Source organism: Erinaceus europaeus, chromosome 20, assembly GCF_950295315.1.
Source record: "Erinaceus europaeus chromosome 20, mEriEur2.1, whole genome shotgun sequence".
NCBI classification, from domain to species: domain Eukaryota; kingdom Metazoa; phylum Chordata; class Mammalia; order Eulipotyphla; family Erinaceidae; genus Erinaceus; species Erinaceus europaeus.
In genome coordinates this window covers 2,009,362-2,021,234 of record NC_080181.1, presented here as the reverse complement: position 1 = coordinate 2,021,234, position 11,873 = coordinate 2,009,362, and the positions used below count along the sequence as shown (strand labels likewise).

Here is an 11,873-nt window from a genome sequence, read left to right as displayed (position 1 = left end):
CGGCAGGGAGGGCATCCTGGAGGGGACATGCCCTGGTTCTGCCCTCACAGGGTTGGGGGTGCAGCTGCTGTGGGTGCTGGGGCGGGCAATGGGCACCCCCTGCTCTGTCCCAGAGAGCCTGGGCCACCCCTCCCTGGAGAAGCAGGGGCTTAGATGCGGACTGGCCCGTCATGGGCCTCGTGACTCACAGGTGTGAGCAGCAGACGCACAGCACCGCCAGAGTGAGGCCACAGGGCCCGTCAGGGCGACGGAATCAGATGAGCACAGCAGAGGGGTTGTCACGGCCACTTTATTGAGCATCGGAGTCAAGCAGGCCTGCCATGCGCTGCCCACAGCCCATCTCCCTGCTCCCAGAGAGCACCCCAGCTGTGGGGCCTAACAAGCACCCCCACCAGCCAGCCCTCTTGGGGTCACTTTTGTCTTCCCTTCCCAGAGTTCCCAAAAGGCCACACAGGAATAAATAAATAAGACAGGAATCCAGCGGAGGGGGCGGCTTGGGCCCTGGCCCCGAGGTGCAGACGGGGTCACTCAGAGGACAGTCGTCACCGATTCTCCTTGGCGGCTGAACACAGGCCAGAGTGGGGGGTGCAGCTGCCATCCTGGGGTGCTGGGACACAGGTGCCCTCAGTGCCTGGATCCCTGGGAACCCGCGCCTCCCCTTTGACCTCCCCCGTCTGCACACGGGCCCAGACCAACAGCACCACACCCCGCAGCCGTCCCCAGACACGGGCGTGCTTCAGAATCCTGAGGACACGGCCGAGCCTCGCACCCCAGAGCCCCCGCCAGCCACAGCGCTGCATCTCTACAATGCCCCCACACAGCCACTCTCTACACCTTAGCCCAGCACACAGCATACCTGCCCCCTCCGTCTCACTGACACCTTTTGGGACCCCACGTTTTGCCATCCGGTGTTGAGGAGGCTGGGCCTACACCCCAAAACCATCGTGAGATCCTTGCCCCTCCTGCACCTCAGGGCACCCTGAGAGCACAAAGGGACAGCCAGATGCTCCCCTGGGTGGGGCCGCCACTCTCTCCGTGCAGTAAACTGACACAGGCTCCGTGAAAAGCAAGGGGGGGGGCACACAGGCTGGGTGCACATGTTACAGTGCACAAGGACCTGGGTTCCAGACGCCCACTTCACGAGTGCTGGTGCAGGGCTGCAGGTCTCTCTCTCTCTCTCTCTCTCTCTCTCTCTCTCTCTCTTTCTCTCTCTCTCCCCGCTCCCAATTTCTCTGTCCTATCCAATAAAAAAGGAGTGTCTGTGGGAGCAGAGGGCTTGTCCTTGTACAGGCACCAAACAGCCCGCGGGCCAAGAAGGAGGAATAAGCAGGCGGGGGTCGGCTCCTGAGGGGAGCATCCACAAGAGCTGTCTGCTTGGTTTTGTTTTGTCTTTTTCTAGACAGAAAGCGAGGAAGACAAAGACACTACAGTTCTGAAGCTTCTGCAGTGCAGTGGGGGCCGGGCTGGAACCCGTCCACGTGAGCTATCCTGACCCGAGCGGTTCTTCCTAGCCTCCCCCACGCTACAAAGAGGCCTTGCTGAGGCCGGGCTCTCCAGCAGGCTTCATGATGCCCGGGTGTGCGCCCGTCTAAGGTGGAGGCCCCTTCCCGGGGGGCCGGGATAGCGTCCGCACAGGCTCCTCGCACAGGATGGCCGTGGTGTGAGGGCCGCGGGTGGTGGCCACGGGGCGAGAGCCCGGCTTGGGGGGCTGTGCAGTTCAGCGGTGCATCGGAGCTCAGCCTCGCCCGAGGTGGGGGACATGGGTCAGCACGGAGAGCAGCCCCCACCTTGGAGCTGGCTGGGCCCTGTGCTTCTCCCACTCCCCAGAGTGCTGGGCCGCACCCCACAGCTAGCCTGCCCACCCAGCTACGCCACACACGCACACCTACCAGAGGCGCTGGCCCTCGCCCAAAAGGCCCCTCCAGGGAAAGGTGTGTGAGGGGAAGCAGCAGCCTGGCCGTCGCGGGAGGGCAGTGTCGCCTGCATGAGGGCAAGGGGAGGGCAGGCCCCTGTGTGACCATCACTGAGCACGCGTCTCCCAGGGGCCCAGTGGACGGCGGCATGGATGGGGAATAGGCGGCGCAGGGGAAGTCTGCCCAGGTGACCGCAGACACCTGCACACCCCTCCTGCCCAGTGATAGACAGACAGACAGAAAGACAGACATCCCCCAGAGGCCACAGTGCAGTCACGGGAGAAAGCACAGCTTCCAGCTTTCCAGTCAGAAGCCAGGATGACACACTGCGGGCAGCCACGGGGGCCTGGTGTTCTAGAACTCTCCGGAGCCGTCAGCGGCGGTGGTGGCGGCGGCTGCCCGGAAGCAGAAGCGCCTGCAGACGCCGAAGAGCAGCTGGCAGAGGCCGCCCGCGGTGCCTAAGGCCGCGTCCAGGAGCAGCCCCAGGGTGCCGCCCAGGCCCAGCGCGATGTCGCGGCACACCAGCGGGACGGCGCCCAGCGTGTGCAGGGGGAAGGCGGCCACGTCCAGCAGCACACGCAGGGGCAGCGCCAGCAGCCGGCACACAGCCTTGAGCAGGCAGCACAGCATGCGCAGCAGCGCCCGGCCCACCCCGCCCAGCACGCGCAGGGCCTGCCAGGGCACGGCCAGCAGCTCCCCGCCGATGGCCAGCAGGAAGGCGCCCAGGCGGCACAGGCAGCCCCGCACGCAGCCCAGAGCCTGCCAGCACAGGAAGTCCAGCAGCTGCAGCGTCGCCCGCAGCACGCCCAGCGCCAGGCCCCACAGCAGCCGCAGCAGCTTCACCAGCACACCCAGCGGGCCCAGGGGCTTTCGGGGCGGGGCGGCCTCCTCGGGGGCTTCCTCGGCTTCCCGGGGGGGCTGCGGGGCGGCCTCCTCGGCCTCGGAGGGTGGGGGCCCGGGCTGGGCCTGGGCGGCGCGGTCCTCGGCTTGCAGCTGGTTCACCACCTCCAGGATGCTCTTCATGCGCTCTGTGTCCTGCTCGCTCTCTGCGCAGTGGCTCTGGAACAGCTGGGGCCGCGAGGGCAGCAGCGCCTCCAGGTCCCGAAGCATCAGGTCCTCGATGACAGCGTCCTCGCGCGGCTGCTGCACGAAGCCCATGGCCCAGCCGCCCCCGGGGGCCGCACAGCAGGCCGCCAGCCACAGGAAGGCGGGCAGGGCCACCCTGCCTTGCAGGGTGTCCCCGGAGGGCACAGCGCCCGCCAGCAGGAACAGCCGGTCTTCGGGCTGGCACTGTGGGCGCAGGGCACGCTCCAGCAGGCCGAGCAGGTTGGCGTGCCAGCGTCGCCGCAGCCACGGCCGCATGGGCACGGCGTTGGTGAGCGCCCAGGTGTCCGGGCCATCAGCACTGCCCAGCGACAGCGGCCACAGCTGTCCTCGCTCGTACTCGGAGCCCAGGTAGTCGGCGCTCAGCGCCTGCCGGGTCCCCAGCCCGGGCACCATGGCGACTGCCTGCGACTCCTCCAGCCCATCCTCCAGCTCACTGTCGGGGTCATCCACCTGCAGGGCAAAGACCAGCGGTGAGAGCGGCCTGTGCCCACCGCTGCCACTGTGCTGCAGACACCCCTCAGCAGCACTGCCCCGCCACCCGGGAACGCGCACAGGAACACACACGGGACCCAGGAGGCCCTCACACACAACACAGCACACACAATGTGCATACTCGCCCATGTAACACACCTGTGCACAGGCCTTTGCAGCCACAGAGCCCCGTCACTCACTTCTCCCGTCACTCACAGCATCACAGGCATGCACAGGGTCAGCCAGGCGGGCGGGCACTCAGCTGGGGGCACTGCTGGTGCTGGGCAGGACTTGGGAGCTCTGACATGCAACTGCCACTGAGCTGTCTCCCCAGCCCTGCATTTGTTTACCCTCTTCTATGCTTTAGAAATTCCATAGCGGGGGGGGGGGGGGGGCTGGGCGGTAGCACAGAGGTTAAGCGCACATGGTACGAAGTGCAAGGACCGGCATAAGGATCCCGGTTCGAGCCCCGGGCTCCCCACCTGCAGGGGGGTCGCTTCACAAGCAGGTTTGCAGGTGTCTATCTTTCTCTCTCCTTCTCTGTCTCTCCTCCTCCTCCTTCCATTTCTCTCTGTCCTACCCAACAGCTACAACAGCAATGACAACAATAATAACAGCAATGATAAACAACAAGGTCAACAAAAAGTGAAAAAATGGCCTCCAGGAGCAGTGGATTCCTAGTGCAGGCACCAAGCCCCAGTGATAACCCTGGAGGCAAAATAATATAGATAGATATACATATATACATATACATACACATATACATATGAAGAAGAAAAGAAATCCCACAGCAGGGCACCAACTGGTGGTGCAGAGGTTTAAGCACACATGGTGCAAAGCACAAGGACCGGTGTAAGGATCCCGGTTTGAGCCCCCAGTTCCCCACCTGCAGGAAAGTCGCTTCTCAAGCAGTGAAGCAGGTCTGCAGGTATCTGTCTTTCTCTCCCCCTCTCTGTCTTCCTCTCCTCTCTCCATTTCTCTCTGTCCTATCCAACAGCAACAACTATAACAATAACAACAACAAGTGCAACAAAATGGGGAAAATGGCCTCCAAAAGCAGCGGATTCCTAGTGCTGGCACCAATCCCCAGCAATAACCCTGGAGGCAAAAATAAATAAATAAATAAATAGATAGATAGATAGACAGACAAATTCCATAGCATGTCCTTTAGACTATCTGGTGCACACCAATCATCAACATGAGGACAGAGAGGAGGCAGATCTCAGCAGGCCCCCAGAAATCAGAACCGCAGCTCAGATGGTCACAGCAGGCCGGCTGTGTTTTACTGAGCACACTCTTAGCTCGAGAGTTCTTGGTTACGTGCTGAACTAACTCCCTCAGCTGGCACACCTTGAGGAGTCTGGGGGAGAGCTGGCTCTCGGCGGAGCACTGAGCGGAGCATCCCCACCATGTGCCGACAGCTTCTGGACGGGACCGAGCGCTCTCGCTGGCTTTCCCCGAACACACTGGGACCAGCAGAGCCACACGGCCCTCCAGGCCCTGCTCCACTTGCTTCTGTTGGGCACAGGAGGGCACACCTGCACAGCCGGGTCTGACGAGCGGGGCATTGACATCTCACCTCCCAAAGGGCTGCCCCCCACCCACCCACCCCCACTGTCCGTTCCCGCAAGGCTGACCCTGTGGTCCCAGCTCTGAATCTCACAGCCGCCACACAAGGCCCACTGTGGCAGAGAGCTGAGCCTTTCAAAATGGGGAAAGGAGAAATAAAGGGGAAGATGAAGTAAGCTGGATTAAACGCACAGCCACACAGGAGATGCTGGAGGCTCTGCGAATGACAAAGCACAAGGTGACGTCACAGTGAAATGACTGTGGCAGGAGACAGCAGGACAGACAACCAAATGATAGCGATTACATTGAGGGCTAAACACCGGGCAAGGAAAACCTTTGGAAAGAAAATGTGAAAATGGGGGGCCAGGCAGTAGCACAGCGGGTTAAGCATATGTGGTGCAAAGTGCAAGGACCGGCGTAAGGATCCCAGTTTGAGCCCCTGGCTCCCCACCTGCAGGGGAGTCGCTCCACAAGCGGTGAAGCAGGTCTGCAGGTGTCTATCTTTCTCTCCCCCTCTCTGTCTTCCCCTCCTCTCTCCATTTCTCTCTGTCCTATCCAACAACGATGGCATCAATGACAACAATAACATTAACAACAAGGGCAACAAAAGGGAAAAAATAGCCTCCAGGAGCAGTGGATTAGTAGTGCAGGCACCGAGCCCCAGCAATAACCCTGGAGGCAAATAATAATAATAATAATAATAAGAAGAAGAAGAAGAAGAAGAATAAAAAGAAGAAGAAGAAGAAAATGTTCAGTGAAGGGCCAGGTGGTGGTGCACCCAGTTAAGAGCACAGGGTACTAAACGCAAAGACCTGCACAAGGACCCAGGTTTGAGCCCCCGGCTCCCCACTGCAGGGGGGGTCGCTTCGAAAGTGGTGAAGCAGGTCTGCAGGTGTCTCCCTTTCTTCCTCTCTACCTCTCACTCCGCTCTCAATTTCTCTCTGACCAGCCCAATAAAAATGGAAAAGATGGCCTCCAGGAGCAGTGGATTCACAGTGCCGGCACCAAGCCGGTGATAACTCTGGAAGCCAAATAATAAAAAAAAATTTCAGTGATAGACTGATTCCTGGGGGAGGTGAACAATTTGTTTAAGGTTTTTTATTTTTATGGAGGAGAGAGGAGAGGGGTGGGGAGAGGACAGTAGCACTCGGCACAGGCACATGGCAGCACCGGGAGTTGAGCTCGGGTGCAAGTAGCATTTTCTCAGTTTCACTGTTTGCCTTCTGTCCTCTCTGGCCCACATCAGCCCTCAAGTGATTCATAATGTGCTGTTTTTGCAAGCCCAGCCCTCACACGCTGGGGATGTATCAGTGCCTGGTGCCTCCCCTCCTTCCGTGTCTGTCTGTCTGACAGAGTCAGACAAGTCCCATCAGCAGACCTGCAGCATCAGCTGCCTGGAGTGGGTGCCCTCCGGCCCGACCTCCCCCATAGTCCAGGGGGAGCTGGCAATGGGGTGTCTGTCCCAAAAGGGAGACCCCAGCTGGCCCTGACACTGCCCCACTCCCACTGAGCAGGGCTCTGGCCCCAACTTTCCGTCTCTCCATCAAAAGGAGAGAGAAAAATCACATCCAGCATGGGGCCTCCTGCACACGTGATGCCAACGCTGCTGGCGTGCTCACTTTTCACTCCCGGGGAGGAGGGAGGCAGGGAGGGAGGGGTGGAGGGAGGGACAGAGAGAGGCTCAGCACGGCCCACCCTCCCGGGGCCTCCCCGCTGTGTGCCTTCCTCCTGTGCCCGCTGTAGACTTGCCGCCACACTGCTCACTTGTGCTGGTGAAATCGCCTTCTTTGTGTTTGCCCACCTCCTGGGCAAGTCTCTGGGGAAGGGGAAGGGGAAGGGGGAGGTGTCTGTAGTTTGGTTGTCTTCATTGCCTCCAGGGTTATCACTACAAATCCACTGCTCCTGGAGGCCATTTTCCCCTTTTTTTGTTTTGATAGGACAGAGAGAAATTGAGAGGACAGGGAGACAGAGAGACGGAGACAAAGATAGACACCTGCAGACCTGTTTCATCACTTGTGAAGTGGACCCCATGCAGGTGGGGAGCAGGCCTTGGACCCGGGTCCTTGCGCTTGGTAATATATGCACTCAACTGGGTGCACAGCGCCCGCCCTCAACAGCAGTGTCTTGACGCATTCTGACTGACGGTGTGCAGGCCCAAGCAGCTCACTCACAGGCTGAGGCACTCTGAGAACCTTCCCAGTCACACCAGTCACATCAGCCCATCTCGGGTGTTTCTGTTGACCACCGGCTTTATCCGCTGCTCATTCTGTTGCCTGTTCATAAAGGTGTTTGTGGGTTTCTGAATTGCGACTGGTCTGGTTTTGCACCTTGAGTCGCTCAAGAAGCTGGATGTGTCTTTTTTCTTTTTCTTTTTTTTTTTTTTTTGCCTCCAGGGTTATTGCTAGGGCTCGGTGCCTGCACAATGAATCCACTGCTCCTGGAGGCCATCCCCCCCCTTTTGTTGCCCTTGTTGTTGTAGCCTTGTTGTGGTTATTATTGTTGATATCGTTTGTTGTTAGATAGGACAGAGAGAAATGGAGAGAGGAGGGGAAGACAGAGAGGGGGAGAGAAAGACAGACACCTGCAGACCTGCTTCACCGCCTGTGAAGCGACTCCCCTGCAGGTGGGGAGCCGGGGGCTGGAACCGAACCGGGGTCCTTACGCCGGTCCTTGCGCTTTGTGCCACATGCGCTTAACCCGACCCCCTGGCTGTGGCTTTCTGACACTCTTCAGGTCCTGTGCAGAGTGATGGCACCCGGGATCTTACAGTGGCCCACCCAGCCAGGGGGTCGGCTCCGCCTCTTAGAGCACCGCAGACACGGACAGGACCGAGGCCAGAGGCCCAGCTTCCATCCGCAGCACCACCTGAGTCATGCCCTCCTCTTTTGTGATCAACGAGATCTTAATGAACAAATAAGGAACTGGCCTGTCCCTCCTTCTTGCCATGAGCCAGTTTTCTCAGCTGTGACGCAACTGCCTCCTGATCTCAGGATAAGTGGTGTCTTCACTTTCAGTCTGCTGAAAACAACAGGTGTGCTGGCTCACCCCTCCATGATAGTCCCAGGGCAGCGGCTCACCTGAGCAGGGTCAGTGAGTGCCGCCCCCAACCCCCGGGGCCTGGGGATGCAGAGAGCAGGGTCTGTGCGGGGTGGGCCTGGCCTCCCCATCCCTTACAGTGCGAGAGGCGTCCCTCAGGCTCTGCCCCTCCCCCACAGAGTCCCCAGCACAGGGCACAAAGCTCTGTGGGAACCACTTCCCTGCAGGCCATCCCCTCCCCTGGGCCTGTCGTCTGATCTGGCCCCTGTGTTGAGTGGAAATTTTTTTCTGATCCCAGCATGACAAGTGGGTTTTACCAGAACAAGTCCTCCCCGTCTGCCTGCACCCTGCCCTGACCGTAACCCACAGCAATTCCCTCGCAGGCTGAGTGCCAAGGGGAGAACGTTTGCTCTCAGCGAGCTGTTCGTGTTTCCTGCTACCAGACAGCAGACAGCGAAGCTCAGGGGACGGCCTTTTTAGCTCGGGAATCAGATGAGACTCTCCATTTTCCTGCATATACGCATGTGAAAAAAAAAAACAGACTGAAGAAAAAGAAAAAAGCCGGGCAGAGCCCTGGAAGGGCAGGTCACCCTCGGCCACCACCCACGTAGTCATCGCAGAGGCTGGGCTCCCGGGAGGGTGGGGCTTCCTTCCCGAGCCCAGGAGCCGGGGGCAGCTCTGCGGCTCTGCAGGGACTCCGCCTGCCCGGCTGCCTTATTTTCCAGTGAGGGCCAGGGCTGCCTGCTCTGTGAGGGCCGTGCCACACCACCACCCAGCTCGGTCCCTCCTTCAACGCCGAGAGCGAGGGCGGCCCCTGTCCCCTGTCGGAACGTCAGATAAGCCGATGGGCCGGCCGGATGAGTCCGGTCCCATGCAGCAAACCCGGCCAGAACCACCCCCACAGAAAGTGCCAGGGAGGGTGGGGCGGACAGAGCCGAGCTGCTGGAGACTCCAGGCAGGGCCTCTGGAGAGGCGAGTCCTCCAGGGAGCCCCAGTGCAGGAGGCCCGAGGCAGCTCTCTTTCAGAGCTTCAGAAGCTCGGGGCCTGCTTCCTTTTCTCTCTCGTAAGGAAGAGGAGATGCAGGCTCCACTCCCGCCCCATGAGTCACCTTCCCCTGGCTGTCCACACACCTTGCCTGTGAGCTTGGCAAAGCCGGGCTGAGAGCTGTCTGTGGAGTGAGGGGCCGCAGGAAGGAAGGGGCACCCTGCAGGCCTCTGCCAGGACAGCTGAGAATGGGCTGCATCCTGACCGGGCCCAAGCGTCCTGGTGCCCTCGCCCACCATGCAGAGCTCAGGCCCAGGCGCAGGGCCCACGTCGCCCGCCCGCCGCACCGGGCTTCCTGTCACTCCCTAAGACTCTGCTCCTGGCAGCAGTCACCAGGCCTTCCACACGACCTTCCACCTTCCTCATCCTCCCCATCCATTGGGCGCCTGCTGCTCAGAGCCCCCTCCCGGCCTGGTTCCTTCTGGATCTCCTGGTCAGCCACCATGACGGCACAGTGTTGTCGGGCCCTCAGGAAAGCTGTCTGCAGGGAAACCGCTGCCACTGGAGAACCACGGAAGGCTAGCAGGAGACCACGTCAGGGCGTGAGGGCCGCAGCCCTGGGGCAGCCCACCTCCCCACAGGCACTGGTGCAGCTGACAGCTTACAAGAAGGGTGGGGGAGCTACCCGGGATCAAGCCCCAGTCCCACCTGCAGCGGAAGCTGTGCACGTGTCTCCCCTTCTCTGCCTCAGGGCCCCCATCAAAAATAAAAACAAAAGGGGACCGGGCCTGACTCTGAAGTGCCGGCAGGTCACAGTGCGGGCTCAGTGCCCAAGCCTGCAGGGGCAGGGGTGAGGGCAGCTGCTGTCAGGTTCTGGGGTGCCCCAGCCACCGGCATCTCCCTGCAGCCTCCTCGGGTGCACCCGCAGGGAGGGCTTCACGCCCAGCTGCCCCCCCCCTGCACTGCCCAGGCCCCTCCATGTCCCCTCACTCCGACACTGTGAGATCCAGCCGCCCACCCCCAGCTGAGTCTGCATTTGTCAGTCCTGCCCCCCTCGGCTCTCCCCCCACCCAGACAGCAGGGCGACGCCATGGCCCTGCCTGCTGGGACAGCTAGTCACCCCAGAAATGCCCTGACCCCGCTGCAGCCCCCTCCCGCACCCAGCCCACTGGGTGATTGCTCACGCAGGGCACCTGAGGGTGGGGGGAGCAGGGTACCCAAACGACCCCCCAGGACAGAGGACATGCCCACCTTACCCCAGCCCCCTTGCCATGCCTGGGAGCTCCAGGGCCAATGGGGGGTGTGTGTAGTGTCACAGGGGAGGTGGGTCAGAACAGGGGAGGAGGACAGGACAGGACAGGACAGGGAAGGGGAAGGGGGGACAGGACAGGGGAGGGAGACACTGTCACTGTGGGGCTGCAGGGTGGGGGGAGGGTCCGTCCAGTCAGCCAGTGGGTGCCCCAGGCCTCTGGGGGTGTGGTCACTCTGACACCGGGCTGTCACCTGAGAGGTGACCTGTTTGCCCCGGGGACTTGAGGGCTCAGGAGAAACTGGTTTGGGGGGCTGGGAGGCGGGTACCCCCAGACCTGCACTGCGGGCTGTGGCCAGCACCTGCCTGACCCAGCACAGCATGTTTAGCACCCCACCCCTACCCTGGGGTCCGCACCCTGCCCTCTACCTAGGGGTCAGCACCCAGCTCCCCCACCTCGAGGTCAGCACCCAGCTCCCCCACCTCGGGGTCCGCACCTGCCCCTACCTTGGGGTGCAGCAGCCAGCGCGGCGCGGGGCGCGGGCCGGGGGGCGCGGGGGGCGCGGGCGCGCGCAGGGCGGAGTAGAGGGGCGCGCGCAGGCCCGGGCTGTAGAGGGTGGCGAGGCGCGGGGCGCCCTCCGAGCGCTGGCACAGGCGCAGGCCGTCGGGGGCGCGCAGCGAGGGCGGGGTCCCCGAGTAGAAGCAGCCGCCGCAGGCCCCGAAGCCGCCGTCGTCCGCACCCCGCCCGGCCCGCGCCGCCCACGCGGCCAGCACGGCGCCCAGCAGCAGCGCCCCGCAGCCGCCCATGGCTCGCTCGGGCCGGGGTCCGAGAGCCGGGGCCTGGGGTGCGGGGCCCGGGTGTGGCGTCTCCGAGTGGCCGCCGGGATCCGCAGCCGGGGAGGGCGGGGAGGAGGGCGGGGAGGGCGGATACTCCCGCTGGGCGGGGCTCCGGGTGCGCGCGGGCTGCAGAGCCCGGGTGCTGGGTGCTGGGTGCTGGGTGCTGGGTGGGGGCACAGCCCTGGGTGCGCGCGTGCTGCAGAGCCCGGGTGCTGGGTGCTGGGTGCTGGGTGGGGGCACAGCCCTGGGTGCGCGCGGACTGCAGAGCCCGGGTGCTGGGTGCTGGGTGCTGGGTGGGGGCACAGCCCTGGGTGCGCGCGGACTGCAGAGCCCGGGTGCTGTGTGCTGGGTGCTGGGTGCTGGGTGGGGGCACAGCCCTGGGTACGCGCGGACTGCAGAGCCCGGGTGCTGGGTGCTGGGTGGGGGCATAACCCTGGGTGCGCGCGGACTGCAGAGCCCGGGTGCTGGGTGCTGGGTGCTGGGTGGGGGCACAGCCCTGGGTGCGCGCGGACTGCAGAGCCCGGGTGCTGGGTGCTGGGTGGGGGCACAGCCCTGGGTACGCGCGGACTGCAGAGCCCGGGTGCTGGGTGCTGGGTGGGGGCACAGCCCTGGGTACGCGCGGACTGCAGAGCCCGGGTGCTGGGTGCTGGTGGGGGGCACAGCTCTGGGTACGCGAGGGCTGCAGAGCCCGGGTGCTGGGTGCTGGG

The 11,873-nt window shown here is 62.6% G+C and overlaps 1 protein-coding gene across 1 annotated transcript; it reads right to left on the bottom strand.

The window, feature by feature from the left end:
• Positions 1-273: 273 nt before the first annotated feature.
• On the bottom strand, positions 274-11,247 carry ENDOD1 (endonuclease domain containing 1). Its single transcript, XM_016187121.2, has 2 exons — positions 10,837-11,247; positions 274-3,470 (listed from the first exon to the last, which is right to left on the bottom strand). Exons 1-2 carry the CDS (start codon positions 11,134-11,136, stop codon positions 2,268-2,270), a joined length of 1,503 nt encoding a protein of 500 aa, XP_016042607.2. The 5' UTR covers positions 11,137-11,247; the 3' UTR covers positions 274-2,267.
• Between the last annotated feature and the right edge of the window lie 626 nt (positions 11,248-11,873).

Bases quoted from the DNA above. Each gene is read 5' to 3' on its own strand.
- ENDOD1 (XM_016187121.2), bottom strand. From the start codon at position 11,136: ATGGGCGGCTGCGGGGCGCTGCTGCTGGGCGCCGTGCTGGCCGCGTGG. The intron at 3,471-10,836 runs GTAGGGGCAGGT...TTTGCCCTGCAG, and splicing joins GCTGGCTGCTGCACCCCAAG to GTGGATGACCCCGACAGTGA.